Here is a 15,419-nt window from a genome sequence, read left to right on the forward strand (position 1 = left end):
TATTTGGGCACATTATCTAAACTGACACTCCAGCCCAGTGCTGAGGAAGTGCTGCATTGTTGCAGATGATGTCCTTCAGATTAGATGTTAAACCAAGCTCCTTGATATGTACAGATTACCTGCCATGTTCCCTTCATTGCAACAGTGACCACATTTCAAAAGAACTTATTGCTTGTAAAGCTCTTTGAGATACTATATAAAGGTGCTTTATAAATGCAATCATTCTTCAGAGTGCAAATCCTTTCCTTGCATGAGATAGGTAGAAGGTCCCTTGAAATCATAGCTTTAACCATTCTTCCCAAATGCTCTGGCTCAATGTAGCAGTCCTGCAGCTTAACAGGGACAGACGTAAATATGGACTTGTGCATTTGTTCATTAGAACATAATGAAAATAAAATTCCAATAATGCTAAAACTCTACGCAATCAGATTTAATAGAGACAAACACACAAAGTGAGAAGATCTACTTCTTTCTATTGTTAAAGTACAGCTTTATTACCATCTGAATGCAACATGACTGTACCTGTAGCAGAAACTTCTCTGAGGCGACACTGTGTCTTGCTAGCACATTGGGCAAAGCAGGATTAGCATATTCAAACTGTGGATTGTAGGTGAACTCGGACTTGAAGAACTTGACCTTCTCCTTCTCCACATTTGATGGTTTAACGGCCGTCAGGATGCAGAGTCTACGAGTGGCGACTTCACTGTCTTTCCCTTGTCCAACCGGCACACTGGACCTCTGCAGGCTTGAAAAATAAAGCCTTTTTATCTTACCTTTCGGTCTTTGGGACAGACCGATTCCACTTCCTACCACAGATATGCCAAGTGGAAATTTGGAACCACTAGCAACTAAGCTGCCCATGAGCAATGCAGTGTGCCCACTTCCAAGACACCACTCCTTGTTAACCAGTGGCACAGAGGAGCTGGGGGTCCGACGTTCCTTGTACCGCATCACAGCCGATGGCTTGGCAGATTTTCGGTGTCTTTTGTGATGGTTGGAGGATAAACGTTTCTTCTCTCCCTTAGACGGCAATAAGACATTGTAACCATTGCTTCCTGTAAATATTTCCTTCAAAATGCCAACAGAGAGTTGCTGGAGATCTGCTTGGCTCGTGTCATTTCTTTCTGTGGGATTCAGTAGAACTGATTTCTTGGCTAGCTCCAACTCTGGCCAACGAAGCTTTTCTGCAAGGATTGGAAAACAGGAAGATTCATTTTAACTTTGCATGAATTATCCATCATTTGTGGGCCACTTCCATATGAGCTCTTTCCAACTACAAGAGCAAACACCTCAATAATCAATTGACAAGAATGCAACTGGAAAAGGGAACGCAGGACAATGCCAATTTCTCCCTTTCAACGACAATAACATAATAAATTGACTTGTTTCAAAGCTAAGCACCTAAGGGGGTGATCTTACCAGATTGTCATGCCAGTCGATCGGATGGGGGGGGGGGGGGTCACGATTGGGGAAGGGTTGTGGGCGTGATTGGGGGAGAGTGAAAGACACTCAGTGCATTGTGTACACTTGTACACAGTATAATGGGAGATCAGGGCACATGTGCAATAACGCCCTCTAGCAGGCTTCCAGGCATGCATTGACTCTGTCCACTCCCCCTACTGGCAAAATTCACACTTTGCCTCATTTTTCTTTCTAAGTGCCATATATTGGCGTCTGGGAGCTCACCCAAAAAATGGGCACAATTCTCTCCCATCTTCAAGCTCGTTCGGCACTTAGAATTTTTTTGCAGTTCCCCTGTTTTATTATGGACACTGTGAATTGCTCTGCAGACATTTTAACCTATTTTTAATAGGATTTCCTATCATTATGTTTAACCATCTTTTCCAATTCTTTTCCTTAACACTATTTATTCCCTTGTCATCAATGTCCTCCCTTATTTATTCTTTCCTATGCTTTCCTGCTCTGTTTTGTTTATACTTATGCTGCTTACATTTCTTGTAGACCTCTTCTCCCACACCCCTTTACCAGTTTAAAGTGTTTGCCAACTCCCTACCTACTCTTTCAGCTACAACAATTTGCCATCCTGGAACAGATGGGCCCCATCACATTGGTACAGCTCCTTCCTGTCCCAGACCTGGAGCCAGTGACTCATGAAAAGGAACCACTTTTTCCCACACCTGCCCTTTAGTCATATGTTAATTCTCCTGATCCATCTGCTCCAATGTCAATTTATACGTGACTTGGGCAATAATCCAGAGATTATTACACTCAATGTCCTACTTTTTAACCTAATTCCTGATACTCTTTCAGCAGGGCTTCCTTCCAATTCTTACCTATACTGTTTGTTCTAACATGGACCACAACAATTAGATTTACCCCTTCCTTTTCAAAGTTCCATTCCAGCTGTTGTGAGATATCTCTTACCCTAGCACAAGGTAGGCAACACACCCTTTGAGATTCCTGTTCTTAGCTGGAGCAGATACAATCTATCTCCCTAATTATAGAGTCCCTTATTACTGCCATTTTTCTATTCTGTTCTTTCCCCACCCATGGACAGCCTTCTTAGCTATAATGCCTTGGTCTGCATTGTGAAAATCCTCTCTGCATCTTTCTTCCTGTCCTCACAGGTAGTGAGTACCTTCTACTTTTGGACAGGACGAGCATCTTCAGGACAACCTTCTCAAACTCTCCGAAATCCTCACTATTGGATTCCCGACCAGTCACAAACCCCCTTTCCCGAACCTGTGCTTTCCTCCAGGTTGTGACCATATTCAGGATAAAACTGTCCAGAAATTCCTCCCCCTCCTTAATGAGACTCTACAACACGCATGCCAGCTCAATGACTCCAAGCTGGAGAGATTCAAGATAGAGACATCTGTTAGTATCTAATGGGTCCTGATAATGGATGTCAAATACCTAGTATCTTAAACTAATAAGGTTAATAGGTGTTGGGTATTGATTAATTAATTATACTCTGTTGTGTATATGAAGAGTCAGCCAGCCCTGATAAAGGGATTGTACTGGAGTGGAGAAGTAAGCTCTGTAATAAAGTATTTACCAAAAGCAGTTTGGTCTCTGTATCTTCTTCACAGCCAGGCTGATGGGAGTTCCTCTAACTTTGGCAGCAGAGGATGGTTGCCGGAAAATGAAGATTGAAGACTCCAGAGGAAAGGTTAGAATTGGAGTTAACATTTTTGAGAGAAGACTGGAATTGAAGAATCTTTGAAGAAAGATGTAAAAGGTGATAGGATATGATTTTACACCGCTGTTTTGTGGCCTCGAACCTTCTGATTAATGGAAAAATGAAGACGAGGGATGTCTCGACTGAAAGCAAAGCAAGGGATAGTGTTGGTGCTTTTTGCTTTCTGCCAGGAACAAGATTCAGTGCAAAGTGTTCTCTGAACTAGACACTCAGGAAATAAGCAATGACAAAGGTTTGGGCACTCTCTTATTGAATGCCTATGAGGCTTGGTCGAACTTTGATAAGTTTCCTCCATTGAATAATACACCACGGAGTTTGACTGACCGTATGAGATTACATCATATCACTTGGAAATTCCTAAATCAACACTTGAGTTTAAAATTATTAGACTGTGCTAGGATATCAAACATGGATAGGTTCTTGGTTTTAACCAGAGTTAGATTCAAAGAGAAAGAAACGTTTATAGATCAAATGTCAAAGGCCTTCAAAGAAATTCTGGAAATCATTCATTACCAACTGCTTTTATGGCACAAATGGTTCAGCAGTGACACCAAAGATGGAGGATACAATGCCCGCAGCATTTCGAGACCATTTGAATATAGGGCCCACACATCTGTATGAAAGCTGCATTAAAAATCTCAGGTATAAGGACAAAACCCTTTTGGGAGTTACAACAGGGTGGGAGTTGGGCAATTATGGATGGATGATGAAGCCCAGGATTAACCAAGGGATGGTGAACAGGCGCTTCATAAGAAGCATCATTATGCATAAAATTGCCCAAAAATGAAAAACTGGGCTTTTGGGACAACACATGACATGGAAGGTACGGAAAGTAAGGAGGATAAATACTAACTAGTAAGAAGGAATTGTATTGGCCACTGGAAGCTTCATTCTGGTAGTGAGTATACTCGTCACAGGTCTGTTCAGTTACATAATTATAAATCGTGGGTGTACGTGGAGTGGACAGACTAAAATGTTACATGTATTCTTTAGACAAGGAAGACTGCAGTAAGGTCAAATAATATGACAGTTCTACTGGTTTCCATTTCTGTGATGGTAACATATTGAAATCACTAAAATAATAATAGTAATTCTATGTATAATTGCAGGAGTAAATCACTTTTACTACTGATGTGGTACTGAGTGAAATACCTCGACTGTTAACTAAGCCTTCAATGAAAAAGGCCCAGATGAAGTTGGACATAGACCATGATAAAGCAATTGTTTTTGGATCAGCAGATTTGCAATTTACGCTGTCTGGACATTATTGCATTCCTTTAAGGCCTATTATCCTGAGACAGAATGTTAGAGGTATTAATGGCAGCTGGGGTTACGAATTTAGGGGAAGAAGCAAATTATTACCAAACTACATTGACAATTTTCCCATCCCTCTGGCCATAGGTTGAAGGTTCTTGTCAGGGATTTTGGGGGACTGAATGAGGAATACACTAGGCTTGGCGAGAAAATTAGTGAAAAATGTGATATTTGTAAAAATGTACAGGAGAATCCTAATGTGACCAGTTATAGTGATTGACCTCAAAATTTGGGATGTAGACATAAGCGACAAGATTGTCTGTCAATGGTAATGCTTAGAAAAGATGATAGGCGAGGGCTGGGAGCACCAGTTAAATTCTTAATGGACAATGGAGGAGAATTTGCCAATGATGAATTCAGGAGTATGTGTGAAAACCTGAATCTTGTAATCAATGCAAACAGCAGGAGAAATCACGCTGATGGAGGGATCCTGTTAGTGAAGAAGTAAGCTCTGCAATAAACAGTCTCTACCAAAAGCATCCTAGTTTGTCTTCACAACCAGGCTTGGGGGGTTTCTCTAACATTTCCAGTGGACTGTTTGTTAGGACAGTGTCATCGCCTACAAGTGTCTGCATTCTGCAGTCCAAGTAAAAATCCTGCTCTGCCATATATTACACTAATCTTATTTTGTTTCATTAACTATATTTACCTTATCTAAATTCCTGCCCAATTTAAAGAAATAAAGACATTTAAAGCTCACCAACCAATCACTTTCCTGCTACCTAATTAATGCTCCTGAATTTCAGCTCTCCTGCCTCGCTCTGACCACTCCTTGTTACGCACAAGACCGAAAGAGCACCTCTTCCCTCATTCTGCCACATTCTCTTGTTTACAAAATTCAAGTAAAGTATTCTGTTGAAGTACTCAGGGAGGTAGTGGCCTAGTGGTATTGTGACTGGCCTAGCGATCCAGAGCAAGGCCTGGGGGCGTATGTTCAAATCTCACCATGGCAGATGGTAAATTTGAATTCAATAAAATTCTGAAAAAATACCTATCAGAGGAAGGAAATCTGCCATCCTTTCTTGGTCTGGCCTACATGTGACTCCACAGCCATTTGGTTGACTCTCAAATGCCCTCTGAAGTGGAGAATAGTTGGGAATGGGCAATAAATGCTGGCGCCCACATCCCATAAATGAATAATTTAAAAAGTAGTATTCAGTCAAGCTGGACTCCAGGCTATATACTGTGTAAATAGAACTGTCCTGTATGTATACTAGCAGAAATCCCAAAGGCCTGAGTCTGCTTCTGGTAACTACTTCTAACTAGCCACCTAATTAACTGAGCAACCAGTGAAATTTAAATTTGGAAAATAATCAAGTCTTAATTCCCTCGCTCACCAAATTCCCTCTGAATACTTTAACAGTTTTATGCTACTTTATGACTCCATACATAAGCAAAAACGTCCTGTATTTATACTAGCAGAAACATAAACAGGAGCAGAGCACACCATTTGGCCCCTTGCCTGCTTTGCCATTCAGATTCATGGCTGATCTGATCATGGCCTTAACTCCACTTTCCAAAATGCAGCCCCCCATAAGCATTGACTCATTTGTCGACCAAAATTTTTTCCGAATGCAGCCTTGAATATCTTCAGTATATATACAGTCTCCACTGGCTCTGGATTGGAGGATTCCAAAACTAAAGATCCTTTGAGAGAAGAAATTCCTCCATATGTATGAAATGGGAGACCCCTTATTCTGAAACTGTGCACTGGTTTCCCCAAGAGGGGAAATATTCTCTCAGTATCTACCGTATCATGCTCCCTCAACATCTTGTATACAAGGACAGTACAGCACAGGAACAGACCCTTCAGCCCACCAAGTTTGCACCGACACATGATGCTTTTTTAAGCTAAAGATCTTCTGCCTCTATGTGGTCCTTATCCCTCTATTCCCTGCCCATTCATGTATCTATCAAGATGCCTCTTAAATGTTGCTATTGTATCTGCTTCTATCACCACCTCTGGCAGCGCATTCCAGGCACTTACCACCCTCTGCAAAAAAAAACTTGCCTCTCACATCTCCTTTAAACTTTCCCCCTTTTACCTTAAACCTACGTCCTCTAGTAATTGACATTTCAACTCTGGAAAAAAGACTCCGACTATCCATTCTATCCATGCCTCTGATGTTCAAGTGAAAACAAACCAAGTTTGTCCAATCTCTCCTCATAGCTAATACCCTCCAAACCAGGCAACATCCTGGTAAACATTTTCTGTACCCTATCCAAAGCCTCTACATCCTTCTGGTAGTGTGGTGACCAGGACTGTACGCAGTATTCCAAATGTGGTCTAACTAAAGCTGCAACATGACTTGCCAATTTTTATACTCTCTGTCCCCACTGATGAAGGCAAGCATGTCATATGCCTTCTTGACCACCTTATCCACTTGTATTGCCAATTTCAGGGATCCCTCTATTAGTACTTCTAAGGGTTCTGCCATTTACTGTATACTTTCCTCCTATATTAGAACTTCCAAAATGCATCACCTCACATTTGTCCAGATTAAATTTCATCTGACATTTTTCTGCCTAAGTTCTATATCCTGCTGTATCCTTTGGCAATCCCCCTCGCTATGCAGCTTTCCCAATCTGTGTTGCCTGCAAATTTACTAATCAGACCACTTACATTCTCCTCCAAATCACTTATTTATATATTACATACAACAGGGATATGTTTCAATAAGATCACCTCTCATTCTTCTAAACTACAATGAGCATAGACTAACAAAGCTTAACCTTTCCCTATAAGACAATCTCTTCATCCCAGGAATCAACCTTCTCTGAACTTCCTCCAATGGAAATATCAAGTACCTTAAATAAAGAAAACTGTTTGTGGCATTCTAGGTATGTCTCACTAAACCCTGTACAGCTGTAACAAGATTAAAATTGTTCTACTTTTAAACTCCATCCTCCTCACAATAAAGGCCAATACCTTCCTAATTACTTGCTGTACCTGTGTTGTGTATTCATGTCTAAGGACACCCAGGCCCTTCTTAACTGTAGCATTCTGCAGTCTCTCTCCATTTAAATATTCTGCTTTCCTGTTCATCCCACCATAGTAGACAGCCTCACATTTTCCCACTTGGTGCTTCATCTGCCAAATTTTAGCCCACTCACTTGTCCTACTTTATTCTTTTGCTGCAAATTGTGTCCACTTCAGAATTTGCTTTTTCACCTATCTTTGATATCATCAGCATGTTTAGCTACAACATAATTGATCCCTTCACATACATCTTTAATAAAGATTGCAAATAGTTGACGCCCCATTACTGATCCCTGTGGCACCCCACTAGTTATATTTTTCCAACCTGACAATGACCCTTTTTTTGTCTGTTTTCAGTTTTTTTTTCCTGTGATGTGGACATCACCATCAAGACCAGCATCCCTATTTGCCCTTTTAACCAAGTGGCATGCTGGACCATTTTAGAGGGTACTCTGTGGGTCTGGAGTCACATGATGGTCAGACCAGGTAAGGACAGCAGGTTTTCTTCCCTAAAGGAAATTGGGGAAATGAGTGAAACTGACCAGTTTTCATGACAATTGATGACTGTTTCACGGTCATTATTACTGAGCTTTCAATTCCATATTTTTATTAATTGAATTCAAATTTCCACCAGCTGCTTTGGCGGGATTTAAACCCGTGTCCCCAGAGCATTAGCCTGGGTTTCTGGATTACTAGTCATTATGTTATCATTACTCTGCCATCTCCCGTATGGTTATTAAACCAATCCTCATGCTATATATTACTCCCAACATCATGAACTTTTATCTTGTGTGGTAAGCTTTTATGGAGACTTTCAACCTTCAGTCTCTTTAGTTTTCTTAGTGCCTTTTCTCCAGTGATAGTGATTGTTTTAAGTTCCCCTTGCTTTTGTCCCTTGATTTTCTGCCTTGATTTTCTATTACCCTTATGTTTTTAATGTTTATCATGAAAACAATACAGAATAATTGTTCAAAGTCTCTGCCATTTCCTTGTTTCCCATTAATAATTCTGCAGTCTGATCCTCTAAGGGACCAACATTTACTTTTATCCTTTTTATACACTTATTGAAGCTCTTACTGTCGGTGTTAATATTTTTGCTTACTCGTATTAAAATTTCTCCCTCTTTATTTATTTTTAGTCATACTTTGCTGGTTTCTAACATTTTCCCAAACTTCTGACCTACTGCAAATCTTCACAACATTGTACATGTTTCCCTTGAATTTGTTACCATCTTTAACTTTCTCAGTCAGCCATGGATGATTCACCTTTCTCACGGATGATCTCTTTCTCAATGGAATATATCTTTGAGTTATGAAAAATCTCCGTACATATCTGCCACTGCTTCTTCTCTACCATCTTACCTTTTAATATAATTTCCCAGTCTACTTTAGCTAACTTTATTGCTTTTATTTCAATTTAGGACACTAGTTTCTTGCACAAGTCTTTCACACTCAAACTGGATGCGAAATTGCAACATTATGACTGTTCAGAGGTTCCTTTACTATGAGGTCATTAATTAATTCTGTCTCATTACACATTACCAGATCAGGATGTTTTCTGTTTAGTTTCATAACTTAAAAGCCAATCATCCAATTAACTGAACATTTGCCACCAGTAGGCAATTTGCTTACCACTGTCTAACACTTAAGATTAAAGTTACATGCTGAAAACAGGACTAGATTTTAGAAAAAGGTCAACCCATGAAATTTCCTCATTCTCCAAATTCCCTGAGACAAGGAAGCACTCTGCCAAAGAAGTATTCTGTCCTACTTACTAAAGAAAATATAAACAAAGAATGTCATAGTTTTACAGCACAAAAAAAGCCCCTTTGGTCCATTATGCCTGCACCAGCCATCAAGCATCTATCTATTCTAATCCCATTTTCCAGCACTTGATCTATAGCTTTGTATGCTATGCCGTTTCAAGTGCTCATCTAAATGCTTCTTAAATGTTGAGGGTTCTCGCCTCTCGTGGTCTTTACCTATCACCTGTGTCACAAAGATAAGGGGCAGTAGGGACAGATGAGGGGCAGCAGGGACAGAGTCACAGAGGTGGAATGATGGTACAAATTGAAACTCATCTCATAGTCAAATACCACACCAAGCACAGCAAATTATGTAAACAAATGAGATAGTATTTCATTAACGTGCCTGAACTGCCCACTCGCTATTTGTTATTTTGAGCCAGTGGTGATTGCAGTCAGGAGATCACCAGACGGAGCCAACAGGATCATCCAGGACTTGTGAAAGGCTGGGGTAAAAGCTGAGTTCAATGTCTCCCAGGTAATCGGAATACTGGTTTAATTTAGGAGGCCGAAGCTCCATCGATGGAAGCTGGCCTACAGGCAGCTTGATTAGGGAGGCAGAAATATTTAGGTAATTAGCACCATGATTTCTCAGTTTGGTTATAGAATTGGTCAGTACAGTTGGTACACTCTTCATCCAGACAACATTCCAGAGGTTACAGAGAGATTGAGAGATTGATGGAGCTCCCTTCCCCAGGTGCGGCTATAACTCCAAAGGCACTGGTAGCCCTTGGACAGCTTGGCCATTCTTTGTGTGTAAATAGATGTCCATTGCTTCAGTAAAAGAGAGGGAGCATCATAACCGAACACCTGACAGTCACATGTGTGACTCTGGTAGTGGTCACTGAACAGGGACAGGAATGGGTATACAAATTCATTTCTTCAACTCCACCAACCCAGCTGAGATTAGCCAACTCAGCACTGTCAGGTTATCCTGTCTGTGTGGTTCAGTATCCCAACAAGTTATGTATTCACAGTGGTTAGCACTGTTGCCTCGCAGCGCCAGGGACTCGGGTTCAATTCCTGACTTGGGTCACTATCTGTGCGGAGTCTGGACGTTCTCCCCGTGTCTGCGTGGTTTCCTCCGGGTGCTCTGCTTTCCTCCCACAGTCTGAAGGATGTGCATTGGCCATGCTAAATTCTCCCTCAGTGTACTCGAACAGGTGGAGTGTGGCGACTGGGGGATTTTCACAGTAACTGTAACACTACATTCTGCACTCCTTTCCTTCTCTATGAACGGTATGCCTTGTCTGTATAGCGTGCAAGAAGCAATACTTTTCACTGTATACTAATACATGTGACAATAATAAATCAGTAACTTCATTGCAGTGTTTAGATAAGCCTACTTGTGAAACTAATAAATAATCAACTGAAAAACTTAAACCAATATATATTAAATCTGGCTCGGGTCACCACACTTTAGGAAAGATGTGATGGTCTTTGACAGGTGCAGAGATGATTTACTAGAATGGTCCCAGGGACTGGGGGGGGGGGGGGGGGGGGGTTCGTTTACAAGGTTAGGTTGAAAAGAGTTTGAGAGGAGATTTGATAGAGGTGTACAAGAATATGACAGGTGTAGATGAGGAAGATGAAAAAACTGATGACATAAGGATGAGCAGACATAGGTTTAAGATTTTGGGCAAGAGATGCAGGAGAAATGTGAGGAAAATGACGTGGTAATGATCTGGAAGTAACTGTCCACCGAAGTGGAAACAAGCAATGATTCTAAAAGGGAATTGTTTGGTTGCTTGGAGGACACAGGGACCAAGCAGGGGAGTGGGACTGACTGGATTGTTCTGCAGGGCTTACACTTGATGGGCAGAATGACCATCTTCTATGCCAGAAATGACTCTGCGATTTCTTAAAGTATCAACTGTCAAACTCTCGACCCACGTTATTATTTTCCAACACAATAAACTGCCCATTGTGTTTGAATCAGGTGGCAGCGTGAGTGGCAGAAACCTCCCAGCAGCAAACGCAGAAGGACACGCACTTCATTTTATTTTTTATACGAAAAATAAACCATTTAAGTAAACAAATGCTGACTGCTAAAAAAATTAAGCAAGGAGGACATTCTCACAAATAGGAATGAATGAAATCAGTGAGAAAACATTGACTCATTACATCAGCGGTAACTGCAATGCGACGAATATGAATTCAGATCTTCCCCCCCTTAACGAATAGACAGAGCAAATCTCCCAGCTCAGGGAAACCTCTCTGTCTCTCACTAGTAACGATTGTTTTGCTCCATTCCCCCACAGTACAGGAAGTGACACGTACCGGTTACTCGGATTGATTCCAGCATCCCTGGCAACCTCCGGTGGCTGGCGATGGCGAGGTGAAACCGCCAGAAGCAGCGGATGAGCCCCCCTTTAAGTCTCTTCCTTCCACCGACAGAGAAGGAAAGGACATCAACACCAAATCATGTACCCGCTGGCAACAGTGTCCTTTTCCCCCTCCTCGCGGATTGCCAGTGAAGGCTGGCAATTCGCACGGATGGGCTGGCAATTCGCACGGATGGGCTGGCAAATTTAAAACTTGAGTTTAGACCTTGCAGTCTGGTACCCAGACAGCTCCCTGCATCCCCCTCTCAGTTCCGCAGAGCTGCCGCAGTCTCCAGCCCCTCCATGGACATTGCGCTGTCGGCTCCTGTCATTCCCACATTCCGCTTTCCAGACCCGGCCGCCGTTCCCAAGGTAACCCTAGTTCGCGTCATAATTCGGTGCTTTGTGACGTCGGTCACTTGGGAACCGATTGGACTTTTCTTCCGAGGGCCAATAACAATTGCTGCACTGAGCCCCAAACTCAGGGTAGGGTTACATGGAAACTGCTTGAAATGCATGACATGTCAATCAGCTCAGGGGTGGTGGGCACTCTGCCAATCCTTTTGGCAAATCAAATAAACTAAATCAAACAAATTTGAGGGACAAAGTAAAAGTGGCAGTCCCTTTACAAAAAAAAATGGAGGGCACACCAGAAACAAAAACAAAGTGTAAAGGAAACGTGGGGGTGGCACGGTGGCACAGTGGTTAGCATTGCTGCCTCACAGCGCCAGTGACCCTGGGATCGATTCCCGGCTTGGGTCACTGTGCAGAGTCTGCGCGTTCTCCCCATGTCTGTGTGGGTTTCCTCCAGGTGCTTCGCTTTCCTCCCACAGTCCGAAAGACGTGCTGGTTAGGTGCACTGGCCATGCTAAATTCTCCCTCAGTGTACCCGAACAGATGCCGGAGTGTGGCAACTAGGGGATTTCACAGTACCTTCATTGCAATGTTAATGTAAGCCTACTCGTGACACTAATAAATACATAAATAAAGTCCATACTGATTTTTCACAGTACCTTCATTGCAGTGTTAAATGTAAGCCTACTTGTGATACTAATAAATAAACTAAACTAAACAAAATGTGATTCAAGGGATCAATAATACTCCCCAGTCTCTGCAGAAGGCGCAATGAGCGCGGAAGGCCTCAACAGCACCCATGGACATTGCATGCTCCCTTTCCAGGGACACCCAGCTGCGAACGTAGCTGTGATAGAGGGGCAGACAGTCGGGTCGGATGACCCCCTCGGTCGCCTGCCTTGACCTGTTTATGGCAAGCTTTGCCAAGCCTAGGAGCAGGAGGAGGTCCTCGGCCTTACCCACCCCCTCTTCCCTCCACACCAGGTGCCCTTAGATCAGGAGCGTGGGACTGAAGTGCAAACAAAACATTAATAAAAGGTTTTTCAGATAATGAAAAAGGGAGTGCAGCCTATGACCTCTCAATTCAAACAATGGATATTTTTGCTGCCAAAAGAAATGATTTTAAACGATTCACAGGAATGCAGTCACAATTTTAACACATTCAAATTGCATTGGACTTGAAGACCACAAGACCTTCATTGGAGAAGGTACAGAGAAGAGTGACAGGAGATTTGATGAATAAGCTATGAAGATAATTAGGTTTTGATGTCCAGATGGCTAACAGGGCAAATCTGCCCAATGTGTACAGAAGATTACATGGCTTGAATACAGTAAAACCAGATATTATTTCAATCTAACCTAGATAATTAAGAGGACATAAATTAAAGAAAATTCTATTTAAAACTATTTTTGAGCAGAATTTATTTATTCGAATATATGTCTGGTATAATCTTCCAGGCAAATATTCAGAGAAAAAGCTCTTTACAGGGGTATTCAAAACACAGTGGCTGTTGATCTCAAACAATGATGAGACAGAGTACAGGAATGAGATAGAGAATCTGGTGAACTGGTGCAGCAACAATAATCTCTCCCTCAATGTCAACAAAACGAAGGAGATTGTCATCGAGTTCAGGAAGTGTAAAGGAGAACATGCCCCTGTCTACATCAACAGGGATGAAGTAGAAAGAATCGAGAGCTTCAAGTTTTTAGGTGTCCAGATCACCAACAACCTGTCCTGATCCCTCCATGCCGACACTAGAGTTAAGAAAGCCCACCAACGCCTCTACTTTCTCAGAAGACTAAGGAAATTTGACATGTCAGCTACGGCTCTCACCAACTTTTACAGATGCACCATAGAAAGCATTCTTTCTGATTGTATTACAGCTTGGTATGGCTCCTGCACTGCCCAAGACCGCAAGGAACTATAAAAGGTCATGAATGTGACCAAATCCATCACTCAAACCAGCCTCCCATCCATTGACTCTGTCTACACTTCCCGCTGCCTCGGCAAAGCAGCCAGCGTAAGGAAAGACCCTATGCACCTTGGACATTCTCTCTTCCACTTTCTTCCGTCGGGAAAAAGATACAAAAGTCTGAGGTCACGTACCAACCAACTCAAGAACAGCTTCTTCCCTGCTGCTGTCAGACTTTTAAATGGATTTATCTTGCATTAAGTTGATCTATCTCTACACCCTAGCTATGACTAACACTACATTCTGCACTCTCTAGTTTCCTTCTTTATGAACAGTATGTTCTGTATAGTGCGCAAGAAACAATACTTTTCACTGTATGTTAATACATGTGACAATAATAAATCAAATCAAATCAAATCAGTGTTGCTAATACTTATGAATCCAGTGGTTTGCAGATTTTTAAAAATGCACTTCACGTGGATGCGGGTTTTTTTTACATATTTAAATCTCCTGTAACAAAAAGTCCAAATCAAGAGAATTGTGAGTAGTCATTGGGAATATAAGAATAGGTTTTTTATATCGTCAGTTGTATATTTTGAATCATGGAACTTGTGGTGATTAGTCCTAATTGTTAAAGAAATGGAGCTCAAAACCAGCTAAAAGATCATGAGTTTAGGAAGCCTTGAGTTTATTATCTAGGTTGGCATTTATGAACAATACTGAAGGAATGCTGACCTGTTGAATGTACCGTACCATATTTTGGATGAAACTTTAACCTAATGCTGCATTTGCTCTTTTTAGTGGCCGTAAAAGTTTTCATGGCATTACTAGAAGAAAAGCAAGAGATGTTTCCCGAGAGCCTGGCCAACATTTATTCTTCAACCACCATCAGTACAACAGATTCCAAAAGCAAATTATTACAGATGTTGGAAATATGAAATTAAAGTAGTTAACATTTCATCAGAACTGGAAAAATGTTAAAAGATGTGACAGGTTTTAAGCAAGTACAGAGGCAAGGAATGGTGGGATATGAAGGTCTGTGATAGGGTGTAATGTAGGAATGACAAAGGGATCATGGTGCTAGGCCAGCAATTGACTGAATGTGGCATCAAGGAGTCCTAACCCTAAGAGGAAATTTTCTACTAGCTGGAGTGATACCTAACTTAAAGGAAGATGGTTGTGGTTGTTGGAGGCCAATCGATTTAGCCCAGGACATTGCTGCACAAGCTCCTCAGGGCAGTCTCCTAGGCCCAACGACCTCAAGCTGCTTCAACAGTGAGAGTTGAACCACCGCCCCTTGACATTCAATAGCATAGTAAGAGGTCTCACAACACCAGGTTAAAGTCCAACAGGTTTATTTGGTAGCAAAAGCCACTAGCTTTCGGAGCGCTGCTCCTTCGTCAGGTAAGTGGGAGTTCTGTTCACAAACAGGGTACATAAAGACACAAACTCAATTTACAAAATAATGGTTGGAATGCCAGTCTTTACAGGTAATCAAGTTTTAAAGGTACAGACAATGTGAGTGGAGAGAGCATTAAGCAATCTCTTTAACCTGTGCTTAATGCTC

The 15,419-nt window shown here is 41.8% G+C and overlaps 1 protein-coding gene across 1 annotated transcript in view; it reads right to left on the minus strand.

The window, feature by feature from the left end:
* Window positions 1–11,690, minus strand: part of matcap2 (microtubule associated tyrosine carboxypeptidase 2) — a 35,615-nt gene extending 23,925 nt beyond the window's left edge. Inside the window, exons 1-2 of the mRNA XM_078228925.1 lie at window positions 11,542–11,690; window positions 523–1,184 (exon numbers count right to left, since the gene is read on the minus strand). Coding sequence (XP_078085051.1) covers window positions 523–1,184; window positions 11,542–11,566 — 687 coding nt within the window. The 5' untranslated portion in view covers window positions 11,567–11,690. The remainder of the gene's footprint in view (window positions 1–522; window positions 1,185–11,541) is intronic.
* Between the last annotated feature and the right edge of the window lie 3,729 nt (window positions 11,691–15,419).

The sequence above is a fragment of the Mustelus asterias genome, chromosome 2 (genome assembly GCF_964213995.1).
Source record: "Mustelus asterias chromosome 2, sMusAst1.hap1.1, whole genome shotgun sequence".
NCBI classification, from domain to species: Eukaryota; Metazoa; Chordata; class Chondrichthyes; order Carcharhiniformes; family Triakidae; genus Mustelus; species Mustelus asterias.